At 43.4% G+C, this 13715-nt stretch overlaps 1 protein-coding gene across 1 annotated transcript in view; it reads right to left on the bottom strand.

Annotated features, from left to right (window-relative positions):
• LOC124788389 (gamma-aminobutyric acid receptor alpha-like) overlaps nt 1-13715 on the bottom strand; it is a 253140-nt gene that overhangs the window by 198303 nt on the left and 41122 nt on the right. Inside the window, exons 2-3 of the mRNA XM_047255654.1 lie at nt 10797-10864; nt 1574-1797 (exon numbers count right to left, since the gene is read on the bottom strand). Of these exons, the coding sequence (XP_047111610.1) occupies nt 1574-1797; nt 10797-10835 (263 nt within the window). The 5' untranslated portion in view covers nt 10836-10864. The remainder of the gene's footprint in view (nt 1-1573; nt 1798-10796; nt 10865-13715) is intronic.

Genomic DNA, 13715 nt, shown 5'->3' with positions numbered 1-13715 from the left:
ACATATCAGGAGGTCTCCAAGACATCAACGTGCGTTCGCTATAATGCTTCTCGAACCATTGTAGCATGGTTGTGGTTCTGACACACAGACAATTATACTGCTGACAGCTGACATCGCCCTCGGGGAAGGCATCAAGCTTGAAGAGATGAGGGTGGTTTACAGCTGTCAGAGTGTGTTCGATCACCACCACAGGACTCATGCAAGCGCAGGAGAAAGTCTCCCACAGCCTAACATTGCTCCCACCAGCCTGCGTCCGTGGCGCGTGGCACCTTTCGAGCCGCCGTTCACCTAGATAACAAAGTTTGTTACGACAACCATCGATCTAGTGTAGCAAAAAAATGTAATTCACCCAAATAGCCGACACATTTCATATTGATTGACGGTCGAATTTCGCTGGTCCCCTGCCCAATGCAATCTTGATGATGTCGTTGAATCAACATGTCAACACTTACTGGTGGTCCGCTATGGAGCTCCAGGTTCAATAATATACAATCAAATGTGTGCTCTGGAACACTTGTGCGTGCACCACCAGAGATGCCACGGATCACCATGTACTCTATTTTACGTTCTGTGAATAGTCGTTAAATCCGACCATTGAGCACCTAGTGGTAATTTCACTGTCCTTCTATCCCTCTCTGTAGATGCTCACGACAGTAGCACGTGAACATTCGACCAGTAGTCAGCAGAAGGCCTTCAGCATGGAACACGCCTATCTCACCACTGACTACTAGTGTTACACACATACGGTTGCTGTCAGCAAGTATGGGCCTGAAGATGATGATGTAACAACATCGAAACTAGTTGTTAATTAAAGAAACACCTTACTACAGCTGGAGGAATTTCATTTTTAACATATAAACGGTTTCTGTTCTCTCGGACAAGTCCAAAGGAACAGACACATTATGTGATCCAGCGGCTATGCATATATTATTGAAAGGTTTTCAATGACACTAGCCACATTTGAGCATTGAAATAAATCAGTGTCAACACATAGGAACTTGTGCCCGACTGGGACTCCAATCCGGAAGCCCGCTCATCGTGTGTGGTCGCCTTAACCGAATGACGAACGAGGGGTTCAATGGTAGCTGACGCCACACCTGTCGTGTGCAACGGGCTGGGAATCTGGGTAGGACTGCAAGTGTGCTCGGATAGCTGAGATAGTTACGGCGAGACCCGGGCTAGAGCCCTGGCCAGTTACAAGTTTTCAACTGGTGCCCTTGGTTCATTTCGATGTCCAAATGCGGCTAATATCATTGAAAATCTTTCAAGCATGCGTTTCATTGCTGTATAACGGATGTTCAGATACCTATTACGTGAGAATGGAAAGATTATTTATGTCCACACATACACTATTTCTGGTCCTGATCCGAAAGTTACCTTACAGAAGTTTGGCTTCTTGTTCCCAAGAACACCGTCAAGATGTTTCAATCATTACGTACGTCACGTTTTTGAAAATACCTCCCACACACTCCCTTCCAGTGCAACCGCGAGGCGATCGCATAGAGAGGCGGCGAAATACTTTACAGTCTTATGGCTGGACTTGACCAACTGTGAGAGAGCGGGTCCGTCTCACCTGGAGGAGTAGAGGACGCGCCCGTCCCGGTAGAGCCGCACGAACTTGTTGGGCGTGGTGATGGTGTGCAGGTAGGACTGCTTGCCGTTGTAGAAGTACGTGTCCGGCTTCCAGATGCGCGCCAGCATCGAGATGCTCAGCGCCAGCGTCTCCTTGGATCCCCCGGTGAACGCCAGCCGCCGGTCCACCCACGACTGCCGGAAGTAGCAGTCCATCGAATACGTCTGCACAGTACCAAAGGCACCAGGTTAGCCGAGCCATTACATTCGCACCTAAATTAAGCCAACTCTGGCGCGAAAGACCTGTGAAGATACATGTTAATTTAAAAAAATTAACTCTTTTGGCAACACCCCAAAGAATATACAACTAGGCTCAGTGTGAGACCCAAGTACTCCTGATAAAGGTCACCACGCATAGCCGCGAATTGATGAAGTGCCCCATCTGTGCAGGTTAACCGCAAGGATCAGTATTCGGGCCTAGCCATTATGTTGTCTATGCCACGGTTGTACTGAAAATTGTGTGCCTGTAACATTGTACGCAGATGATACTGTGATCGTCTGAGGAAGAATCAGAATGCGTTTGCCATAACAGTTCTTCTAGGACTGGTCTGTCATCTTCGCGAACTGGGCTGTTCAATGGTGGCTATCTTTTAATCCCCGGAAGAGCTACGCCAGACAGTCGACGTCACACGGTGGCAGATTCTTGTCACCTAATCAGCAGTTCACTGGTCTATCTAATCACAATGCTTGGTTTTTTTCCCTCTATAGCACGACTGTGTTGGATAACTACACCAATTAAATTGATGCATATTAATCAGCCATTATCAGGTGTGATAAAACTAATTGTTGTTACCACCAGACCTGTATCATAGTTTTCAAATAACAATTTAACAGCATCTTTCGGCTTGTGAATATACAGGGTGAGTCACCTAACATTACCACTGGATGTATTTCGTAAACCACATCAAATACTGACGAATCGATTCCACAGACCGAACGTGAGGAGAGGGGCTAGTGTAATTGGTTAATACAAACCATAAAAAATTGCACGGAAGTACGTTTTTTAACGCAAACCTACGTTTTTTTTAAATGGAACCCCGTTAGTTTTGTTAGCACATCTGAACATATAAGCAAATACGTATTCAGTGCGTTTGTTGCATTGTAAAATATTAATTACATCCGGAGATATTGTAACCTAAAGTTGACGCTTGAGTACCACTCCTCCGTTGTTCGATAATGTGTATCGGAGAGCACCGAATTACGTAGGGATCCAAAGGGAACGGTGATGGAGCTAAGGTACAGTAGAGACTGGAACAGCACATTACGTCCACATGCTAACACCTTTTTATTGGTCTTTTTCACTGACGCACATGTACATTACCATGAGGGGTGAGGTACACGTACACACGTGGTTTCCGTTTTCAATTTCGGAGTGGAATAGAGTGTGTCCCGACATGTCAGGCCAATAGATGTTCAATGTGGTGGCCATCATTTGCAGCACACAATTGCAATCTCTGGCGTAATCAATGTCGTACACGCCGCAGTACATCTGGTGTAACGTCGCCGCCGGCTGCCACAATACGTTGTTTCATATCCTCTGGGGTTGTAGGTACATCACGGTACGCATTCTCCTTTAACGTACCCCACAGAAAGAAGTCCAGAGGTGTAAGATCAGGAGAACGGGCTGGCCAACTTATGAGTCCTTCACGTCCTATGAAACGCCCGTCGAACATCCTGTCAAGGGTCAGCCTAGTGTTAATTGCGGAATGTGCAGGTGCACCATCATGCTGATACCACATACGTCGACGCGTTTCCAGTGGGACACACTCTATTCCACTTCATAATTGAAAACGGAAACCACGTGTGTACGTTTACCTCACCCCTCATGGTAATGTACATGTGCGTCAGTGAAAAAGACCAATGAAAAGGTGTTAGCATGTGGACGTAATGTGCTGTTCCAGTCTCTCCTGTACGTAAGGTCCATCACCGTTCCCTTTGGATCCCTACGTAATTCGGTGCTCTGCGATACACACGATCGAACAGCGGAGGAGTGGTACTCGAGCGTCAACTTTAGGTTACAAAACCCCCGGATGTAATTAACATTTTACAATGCAACAAATGGCACTGAATACGTATTTGTTTATATGTTCAGATGTGCTAACAAAACTAACGGGGTTCCATTTAAAAACACGTAGGTTTGTGTTAAAAAACATACTTCCGTGCATTTTTTTGTGGTTTGTATTAACCAATTACACTAGCCCCTCTCCTCACGTTCGGTCTGTGGAATCGATTCATCAGTATTTGATGTGGTTTACGAAATATATCCAGCGGTAACGTTAGGTGACTCACCCTGTATTTTTTAGGTAACTGACTGCATTTATTCTGACAATATTTGAAACTGAAAACGAACTTGTTGTCCCGTTCCATATTTTTCCAATAAATTCCGATACAGGAGAACTATAGCCAGACTGTTTTGACTCTGCAGAAGTGAATGGTTCAAGTGGTGTTTATTTATTTATTTATGTATTCATTTTATTTCGTGTGTGCCACTTTTCCTTGTATCCTTTCCCGTATGTAACCTTGGGCTGTATGAGTGAGATAGTATGAGATAGTATAGGTCCTAGCATTGCATGTGTAGAGTCGTTCTGTGGTAGAATAGTACCGCCCCCTAAACGTGAACAAGTTTGACAAAGATGGTGGGCGAATCAGGTCAGAGAGGTTACGATGGCTCGAGTATTGGCTCTGTTAGGTTGTTGGACCATCCCATCCACCACCTTTTGAACGAAGAACGGTTAGGCGGGGTGTCCGGAGGTCCCCTTTTTCCTCGGTTACGGCACTGAACAGACGTGGAGACGCAGCTCTCGATATTGGTAATGTTATAAAGGTATTAGATTGTCTTAAATCGGCACAGTAATGAAGGCCAGATGTTGAAATCAGGTGTGAGATTACCGCTAAACCCCAATAAGGGAATTTATTTTCATAATTTATTCAAATTTCAGTAGAATTTTGTGTTTGTGCCTTGGTCAGGCCACGCACCATGGGACTAAGGCTCACTGTCGTATTAGTGCTCTGTGTGAAACGGAAGTTCACTCATTTAATGTATTTAAACGTGGTCTTTCATTTATAGTAATATTTTGGGGAATTTTATTTATTTGCTATGTGTTTTCTTTGTGAAGATGCTTTCGCACCACGTGGTCGGTTGGAGCAACCGCCGCATTGATAAAGTGCAGTTTCGATCTGAAAATGTGTAGTAGACCAGTGAATAACCGTACGGTAGTGGGTGAGTGTAAGATAGGGAAGGAATTATCCTGCGTGTCCGTATTTGTCGGGATTCCTGTTGGCTATAGCAACTTGGCCACGTGTGCGGAATGATACTGAAGTGATAACGTTTCTTGTGCTCCCCCATAACTATTTGATTTGCTGGCAATGTTGTGCATTACGTAAAATACGCGGGCTAAACTCGTGTATCTAGGAAAATTATCAAATTGTAATGCCCATTGATTTGCTAAAGAATTGCGAGACACTCTTCCGCCCTGACCTAGTTTGCTTGCTGTGTCTTTGCTGAACTTGTTCTGAGTCATCTATAGCAATTGGATGTAATAAGCATGGGTTTAGGTATAGTTGTGTGTTAGCATAAAATTACATTGAAGCCAGGCCGGTGCTCCCCTCTCCCTTCCCATAATTACGTGGCGAGACTGAACCATGTTAACTAGAGAGAACTGTTGTGATGATGTATATTGCGACAGAAACACGGCTAGTTATTGATATGCCGTCGGTACTGAATAAATATAAATGTCTACCCTCGACTGATTATTTGCTCCCTCCATCATAAAGAATAGGTGAAAGTCAGTACCACAGTCGAATCCTGGGTCATGAAAGCAAATAAAAGCTATATACTGCCTATTAAGCTCTCTATAGGTGCCTTCTGTAGTGGTTCAAAAAAAAATTGGGTTATCGGTTGTGTTGTAATTTTACCGGTTGGTGTAAACCTTCTGCTAGAAGTTATTAATACCCGGCAATAACACGCAGGTGCCAGTAATTTCGTGAACCACATGAATTTAAGAAACCATTTATTGAAGACGGTAGCTTGCAGGAGCTGTAGGACATGACAAAGCGACGGTAATCTTCCTACTTAGGTAGAGTTTTATCACCACCAATACTGAAAGGTTACGTTGAAAAATGTCTATTGTTTTGTCTGAAGCTGTAGGAGTGTATTTTTCTTCGTATGTGTTCCTCCAGCATTTACATTTTGTGATGTAAGCATGCAGACGCCCACGTGCTGTGTTAGCAGTGATTTCGTGTAGCCAGTGACACCTGCTTACGGCCGCGTTGTTCTGATTCATAATCTTCTGGGCAAACTTTTCTCATTTCTGCAGCAGATGGCGAAAAGTTGGCTGCCGCTCTCTGTACTGATTCATATCTTCACCATAATTATTGCGATAACAAGTCTCTTGCCTTTTCGTATTATATCTGCTGTTACGAGGAATCTCTCCCCAAGCCTGTCATACAGTCAGCCAGCCTATTACGTGTAACGCCTTCATTATCCTCGATGAACTTCTGAATACCGTTGTACGATGTTTGCTTATCTATTCTATACATCGTTGACTATATATTTTTGTAGCAGCGACCGAAATTTAAATGTGCGCATTACCAGTGGGGCGTTTTTGTAAAATCCTGTATGTCCTGGTGTCAAAAGCAGTAATTGAATTACCTTATAATGGAGGGCAAAATAAGCAACGTTTATACTAATCAACGGGACACAACGCAGCGAAGTCACACCGACGCTGTTTTAGACTCGACAGTCTTTTAACTGTCGTAATACCTCATCTAAGTCATCTGGCCGGTTAGCCGTATGTGCTGACGCGACCGCTTCCCGGTTTAGGAGGTACATGCGCGACAGATCGAACCTGCCTTGTGGATTAACGAAGTGGGGTCGTTGTGGCGGCCAGCGAGGATGTGATTTTAGGGTGTTTCCCACTCCCAAGTAACGGCATACCGAGCTCGTTCTCGGGTCCGTGTTCCACCTCAGATACTCCTAGAGATACAGAGACGCTACATTTTAGACACTTTCTCATACTTGCATACAGAGCTGACTTAACCCGTAGGCGAAACGGGCAAAGCGCATCTCTTCTGCAGTGTGAATAGGAGACTTATGGTATTCGGTGTTTCATCTCCTTAATTACTCTATCAGACTCATTCATGTCTTTCTGTTCTGTGGCAGTATTTTCATTTTAGGACACATCATACATCCTGTCTCATCAGAACTGGGTTGCACATTACAATCTCTCTCACTTCCCCTCCTAGAATATTTTCTCTTCCACTGGAACTTACATTGACAAATTCTTGATGTATATCACCTCGTTTCGTAGCATAATTTTTGCCTCATTTTTTAACACACTATTGTAATTTCGCATGTTTATACTTTCATGTTATTTCAATTTTCTCAGTGGTCTCCTTTTACGACCGTATTACTGAGTACTCTGAAGACATGGTTTCAACAGTTTTTCCTTTATTCCGTTTGGTCTCTATTTAATAAAGCTCAGCTTTTGTGGGCTATGGAAATTTTAACCACCAGTAGAAATGCAGTTTGAGTTTCCTTCCTTTCAGTTTGTTGCATAATAAACGAGAACAGGGAGCCATTACTTTAGTACTGTGTAGCACAACCTCCAGAGTTGATTATGCCTTAATTTTGGCAACGAAGAGAGGCAACAGTGCGGGGTAGCCACGTGGTCTGAGGCGTCTTGTCACGGTCAGTGCGGCTCCCCCCTTCGGAGGTTTGAATCCTCCATCGGGAATGTGTGTGTGTTGTCTACAGCGTTAAGTTAGTTTAACTTAGTGTGTAAGCTTAAGGACCGATGACCTACGCAGTTTGGTCCCGTAACGTCTTCCCATCAAGAGAGGCAACAATTGTCTTTAGCGGCGCCAAGTCGCACTGTGGGCCAATCATACTTTATTAGATCCGTTAGAAATACCAATTTTGATATTCACAAACGTAGCGACGGAAAAAGCAAAATTGTAAACTTTGGCGGCCAGTGGATGAATGTGATACTGCAGCGTAGTTTCAACTCGAAGCTGGCAAGGATAGTAAACAGGGGGCATGTCGATAACAGGGCATAACATATTTGCAAGTTTCATTCCATGTTCTTGGGTGGACAGACACTGTGCCTCGTAGACACACGCGTGAACAATATACGCAGGTGTCAGCATTTTAGAGAGAACGTGTAGGTAGTCTCAGAGAATCCTGTTGGAGTATTCGGCGAATCGCTAGACATCTGAACAGGAGCGACGCCACTATCCGACGATGTTCCCAGGAATGTGTGAACCGTGGCCGAACACAGCATGAAGAAGGAAGCGGTCGACGCAGAGGGGCGACATAACATGATGAACGAGCAGTTATAACAGAGACACTCAGAGCACCGGATTCATCATTATCGTTGATCCGATGTGTAAATGTGTGACCACAAAGACCATTAATAGGCGACTTGCAGAGCTGGGACTGTCACGGTGCCACTTCCTTCGATAACCACACTGACGTCTTAAACCAACAATCCCTTTTTCAGTGGTGTCTGGCACATTCGGCATGTAGCCTCATTGAATGGAGTAGAACTGTCTTCAGTGATGAGCCTCGCATCGAACTGAGTCCAGATGACGAGCAAAGACGTGTTTGGAGACGGCTGAAACAGAGGTGGGACACCAACCTGACTGCCCCCCCCCCCCTCCCGCCATATTGCTGACAACCAGGAATGATGGACTGGGTACTATATCACTGCATAGCTGGACCAGTTTGACTGTCATCGGCGGCTCCTTAACAAAATGGTAAATGGCTCTGAGCACTATGGGACTTAACATCTGAGGTCATCAGTCCCCTAGACCCTAGAACTACTTAAACCTGGCTAACCTAAGGACATCACACACATCCATACCCAAGGCAGGATTCGAACCTGCGACCGTAGCAGCAGCGCGGTTCCAGACTGAAGCGCCTGGAAACGCTCGGCCACACCGGGCGGGTTGCTCCTTAGCAGCGTAACGATAAGTGGACCATGCTCTACGACAGATTTTGTTGTTGCGCTTCGTGGCAAGCCATCCTGGGCTTACATTTCAGCAAAGATTTTCTGCTACTTGTATTTGTGCTTACCAAAACCTATGTTGGCCAGCAAGGTTGCCGGATCTCTCTCCAACTGAGAACGTTTGTATCATTATGATCAGGGCCCTCCAATTAGCTTAGGATTGTGACGATCTGACGCTCCAATTAGACGGAGCTTGGCATGGTATGCCTCATGAAAACACCCAACAACGCTGTCAATCAGTTCCAATCAGTTGCTTCAATAAGGGCCAGAGGTGTTTCAACGCGTTATTGACTTGCTCATTATGTGAAGCCCGTTCTCTAGAATAAGGCATCCAATTTTTCTGAAATTGTTGTCACTTGTGTGCATTTTCAACTTCTCGCAGCGTAATGAATAATCCATTAAATTTCGGGCATGCAGCCACTGATATTTCGGCCTCGTATCATCCGGCCATCCTCAGAGCGAGTCACAAGACTGTGGCAGGACGATACGCGGCCGAAATATCAGTAGAGGAAATTTTATTTGCGCGGCTGCATGCCCGAAATTTAATGGACTGTAGTCACTTGTTTGTATATATATCTACATCACATCTCCTGATTTCCGTCACATTCGGAGGATTCATTCATACTGCGTCGTTTGTTTTCATTAAAATGTACATGTTTCATTCTAACAAAATCTATATGTAGCTTATTCTTCTGAAATATTATACAAGGGAGTGTTTGTTTCCAGCAAGGTCTTCCTGTTGCTGCCGAATTCACCAACCAACGTAACCTCTATAAAACCTGACGACTGCACCGCAAAATTTAAGCAAGGTCAACAGTTTTTTATTTTTTCACTCAACATCGTATCTTGTTGAATATACCATTCTGTACATATCTTTAGCGTACTTTCGTTCTTTCTGCTATGATGACCTATACGAACGAACGAAATTTAGAACTGGCTGAACCAATCATAAATCAGTCTTTAAATACTGCAACGAATATTACCAGCTTCGAGTGCAGACTGGTGCAACGTTGCAGAAAAACCTGTTATCACAAGTATTTCCCAACTCACAACCAAATTATCACCCTCCGACTTAACTTACACCTTTGAGTACACTACAGGTCAGCCTTTTAACACAAGAATTTGGAATACCTTTTCTTAGAGGGGGTGGAGAGCCTGTCACACTCAAGCCAAACGTTTCTTTTCTTTCCTATCATTTGTATTTTCTACTGAGAGCTTCCTCTATATTTACGACGCCTATGTATATTGTGTAACTATTTTCCTTTGATTCTTTCAAAGCTGATAATAAATCTGATACTGCTTGTCTCGAGCCACGTATTTCAAATTTTTTTCCGAAAGTAAAACTCGTATATACAACGTGCAACCGCGACTTCATGTCCCGTTGGATATAGGATAGTGGTAGTTATTGTTTTAGATACACAACAAGGCAATGCAGTCAGTAATTTTCGCAGTTTGTTGCATTTATCTTCTTGGAAACACAATATTTCACTCGAAATTTGTATGCAGCTTTCACAGTCCATACAAATCATTATAATAACTGCACAACCGGTCTTACAGTTTTGTTCCATTCACATTGGCAAGGTCTATGCTTCGCTACTAGTTCCAATACATTTTTCCAGAAAGATCTGGCAACACAATATGCATGATTGTTTTCTTTGTCCTTTTTTTTAACTGTATCTGCAGGCGAATTTTTCCATAGTATAGTTCTCCTGTGTACTGTTTCCATTTTCCTGCAATTTTAACGTTCCTATTCGGTAAATCTTATTTTCATCCGTAATTACTATTACTTTGTCTTTATCAACAACATGTTATGTGCCAAATCAAGCTTCACCTTTGGCTATTTCCGTTATCGTATACAGACAGTCAAGATATTTTTTGTTTATTGTCTTACGTCTTTATTGATCAGCTTAATCACGGTTTTGTACTGTAGCCTTAGCCTCCTCTCCACCACATAGGCGGTGAATTTCCGAGTTGTCCCCTCGTTAAACCTAGAACGATGAGGCATTTTCTCAGCTATTCAGTATTTTTAGAGAGGATTTCAATACTGAAAAATTGTAGTGATCAGCACTGTTAGCACCACAGTGAGAAATAGACCTAAACGTCTGTTTTTGAAACATTAGGTAGCATAAAGTTTGCGCACTCGCATGACGAACTCACCATGTCTACTTCGGATATCGGTCCCATACTGCGCACCATGATGTCTACTTCCACGATAGCCGGAGGACCTGCAAAAGGAAAAGCCATTTACTCACAATTGGTTTATACTGTCTGTAGTGTATCTCTATTGGTAACTACTACAGGGTAACAATTAGTGAACTATATGAAAGAAACGTAATTTAGAAACTACAGGGTTCACGCACTTGATTCAACATGTAAACGTCACCACAGATATTCGGATTTAGATTATGACATGTTCGATATGCCTGCCATCACTGGCGATGATATGGTGCAGACGAGTAGAGAAATTCTGCATGACCTGCTGAAGCGTCGGAACGTCGATGCTGTCGATGACCTCCAGAATGGCTGTTTTCAGCTTAGCAGAGGTTTTGGTGTTATTTCTGTACATCTTGTCTTTAATATATCCCCACAAAAGGCATGTGCTCAGATCCGCAGAATATGGCGACCAATCGAGGCCCATGCCAGTGTCCTCTGGGTACCCCAGAGGCAGAATGCGGTCCCCAAAGTGCTCCTCCAGAACATCAAACACTCTCCTGTCTCGATAGGGTCGAGCTTCGTCTTTCATGAACAACATCTTGTCAAAATCAGGGTCACTTTGGATAATAGGGACGAAATCATCTTCCAAAACGTTCACGTACCGTCCTGTAGTCACGGTGCCATCAAGGAATATAGCGCCGATTATTCTGTGATTGGATATTGCCCACCCCAGAGTTACCCGCTGAGGGCGAAGAGTCTTCTGAAGCTATTTGTACTTGGCTCTGTTGTAGGTTCTGCTGCTTGAGACTGTTTAGTTTCACTTATGAGTTTACAGCTAAAAGTTAGCAAAGCCGGAGTAGCAACGTCAAACTGAGAGCGGCTACTATGTTAATTATACCTGCATCTGTTTATAATTATATGAAAGGCACGCTGTCGCAAAGCATGGGTGGTGAATTTTTTTTTAATTTCGTTTTTTTTTGGGAGTGTCACATTTAATGCCTCACTGTCGTAGAACATATTTTTACAGTATAGTGTAGTATAAATAGATATGAACCCTCCTAGCAGATTGAAAGTGTGTCGTGTTGGGACTTGATACTACGACGTTTGTCTTTCACTGGCAGTTACTTGGATAGCTCAGTCGGTCAGACACTGCCCCCATAGGCCAAAGGTCATAGATTTGAGTGCCGATCCGGCACACACTTTTAATCTGCTAGGAGATTAGGTCTGCTGTCTTGTTTATAAGTTAGCTGTGGTTGAATTTCTGGGAACCCTGGGATACTCTGAAGCAACAAACTCAATCTACTCCAACATGACCATTATGGATTTCATAATTCAGTTCGTCGGTTACGTCTAAATTTCTCTTAGTATTAAATTATCAACAATATTCTTGTAAAACTTGACATTATGTGTTACCGTTTCTAGCTGTCTTCGATTTAAGTGTACGAATAAACGCTAGATCTCTGAAGTCTTTCTTCAGTTTAATCTTTGATCAGTGTCAGATTCATGCACAGCTGTTTCTCACATTATTTGCATCGACTATTCGTAAACCATCAAGAACGGCACAAAATTGGGAGCGTTTGTTTCTGTCAGGGCCTCCTTGCTGTGGGTAACTATGTTGCTGATATGTTACGTTAGCACAATAATGTTTGCGTTTTGAGTTGGGGGTGCTATTTACTGTTTGTAGACGTACGCTGTTATATCTGTTCGAATCGCACTCGTATAGCTGTAATTATTATATAGAAAAATTAGTTTTAGGTAACTAATTTTTCATTGGTTTCCAAGTACATAAATATGAATGTAGTACACATGTAATACCAACACTACAGTCCCACAGCCCACCACTGATGCAGCCAGATCACGTTGGCTCAGCGTTATGATACCGTGGAGTGTCGTGCCGGTACTTATTCTCTGCGTCTGAAGGGGAACAACGCTGGAAGAGTCAGTACTGAGTTCTTGGACGTGTGCAGCAACAATGTATCATCATATGACACAGTGGTTACGTAGCGCTGTCGCATAGGGGCAGAGGTCTTATCTCCAGCTTTGGACGGCATTGTGGCCTACGTGGCCTATTCAGAAAGTTGTCAACAGTATGGACTCAGGTCTATTAACAAGTACACATACCCAATGGCTACTGTTCTAGTTTGTTTCGCTTTAAATATGTTGTAGTGTAAAGAAAGTGACCCATATTTGGTTATTCGTACCCACACGTCCGTTAAGGGAGTGGGTCCGTTAAGGGAGTGAAACATCCTCTTGAAACATACTGAGTTTCATATTTCTCAGTGAATATCGTGGAAAAAACCACTAAGGAACTGTTACATGCAGACCAGTCGTTTGATTTTTAAAAATAGCCTCCTTCCTCGTTCTTTGTGGCAAATGCAATAAGTTGTTAGTGGTGCATCAGAATCGTTTCCGTTCACATTAAAATGGAGAAGTGATTGGAAAGTGAAAGTTTGAAAGGGAAACATGGTTCAACAAACTCGCAAGTTAGTGTTATGTTAGAAAGTAAGATGATAATTACATTGGGTTTGGATATTAAAGTATAAAGGTGCCAGGGAGCCAGAGCCTTGTTTGTGGCGACGTTCTTGCTAACATCAGTCTGAAGGCTTCTGCGGAATCTGTGGAAGAGGAGATACTATTCTGCATATCTTTAAAAGAGAGAACAACGAGAGGGGATATATTTAACATAGCTGGAGAATACTTTTGCGAAAATTCAGTAGACTGGAATCGCTGTAGAGGCGTTTGTTCAGATGTACGAAGTGTATTCCGGAATGTTATACTGGCTTGTTGCCAAAGTGAAGTCTGTAGCGCCGAACGTTCCTTAGACACATTGTTGTAGTCACATACAGGCTCTAAATGCAAGCGCAGTGGATTTAAATCTGAATTTAGTTGACTATCTCGAAGCGAAACTATTTCTGGACTGCA

This window comes from Schistocerca piceifrons, chromosome 3 (genome assembly GCF_021461385.2).
Source record: "Schistocerca piceifrons isolate TAMUIC-IGC-003096 chromosome 3, iqSchPice1.1, whole genome shotgun sequence".
Taxonomy (NCBI): domain Eukaryota; kingdom Metazoa; phylum Arthropoda; class Insecta; order Orthoptera; family Acrididae; genus Schistocerca; species Schistocerca piceifrons.
This window is presented reverse-complemented; position numbering and strand designations above follow the sequence as displayed.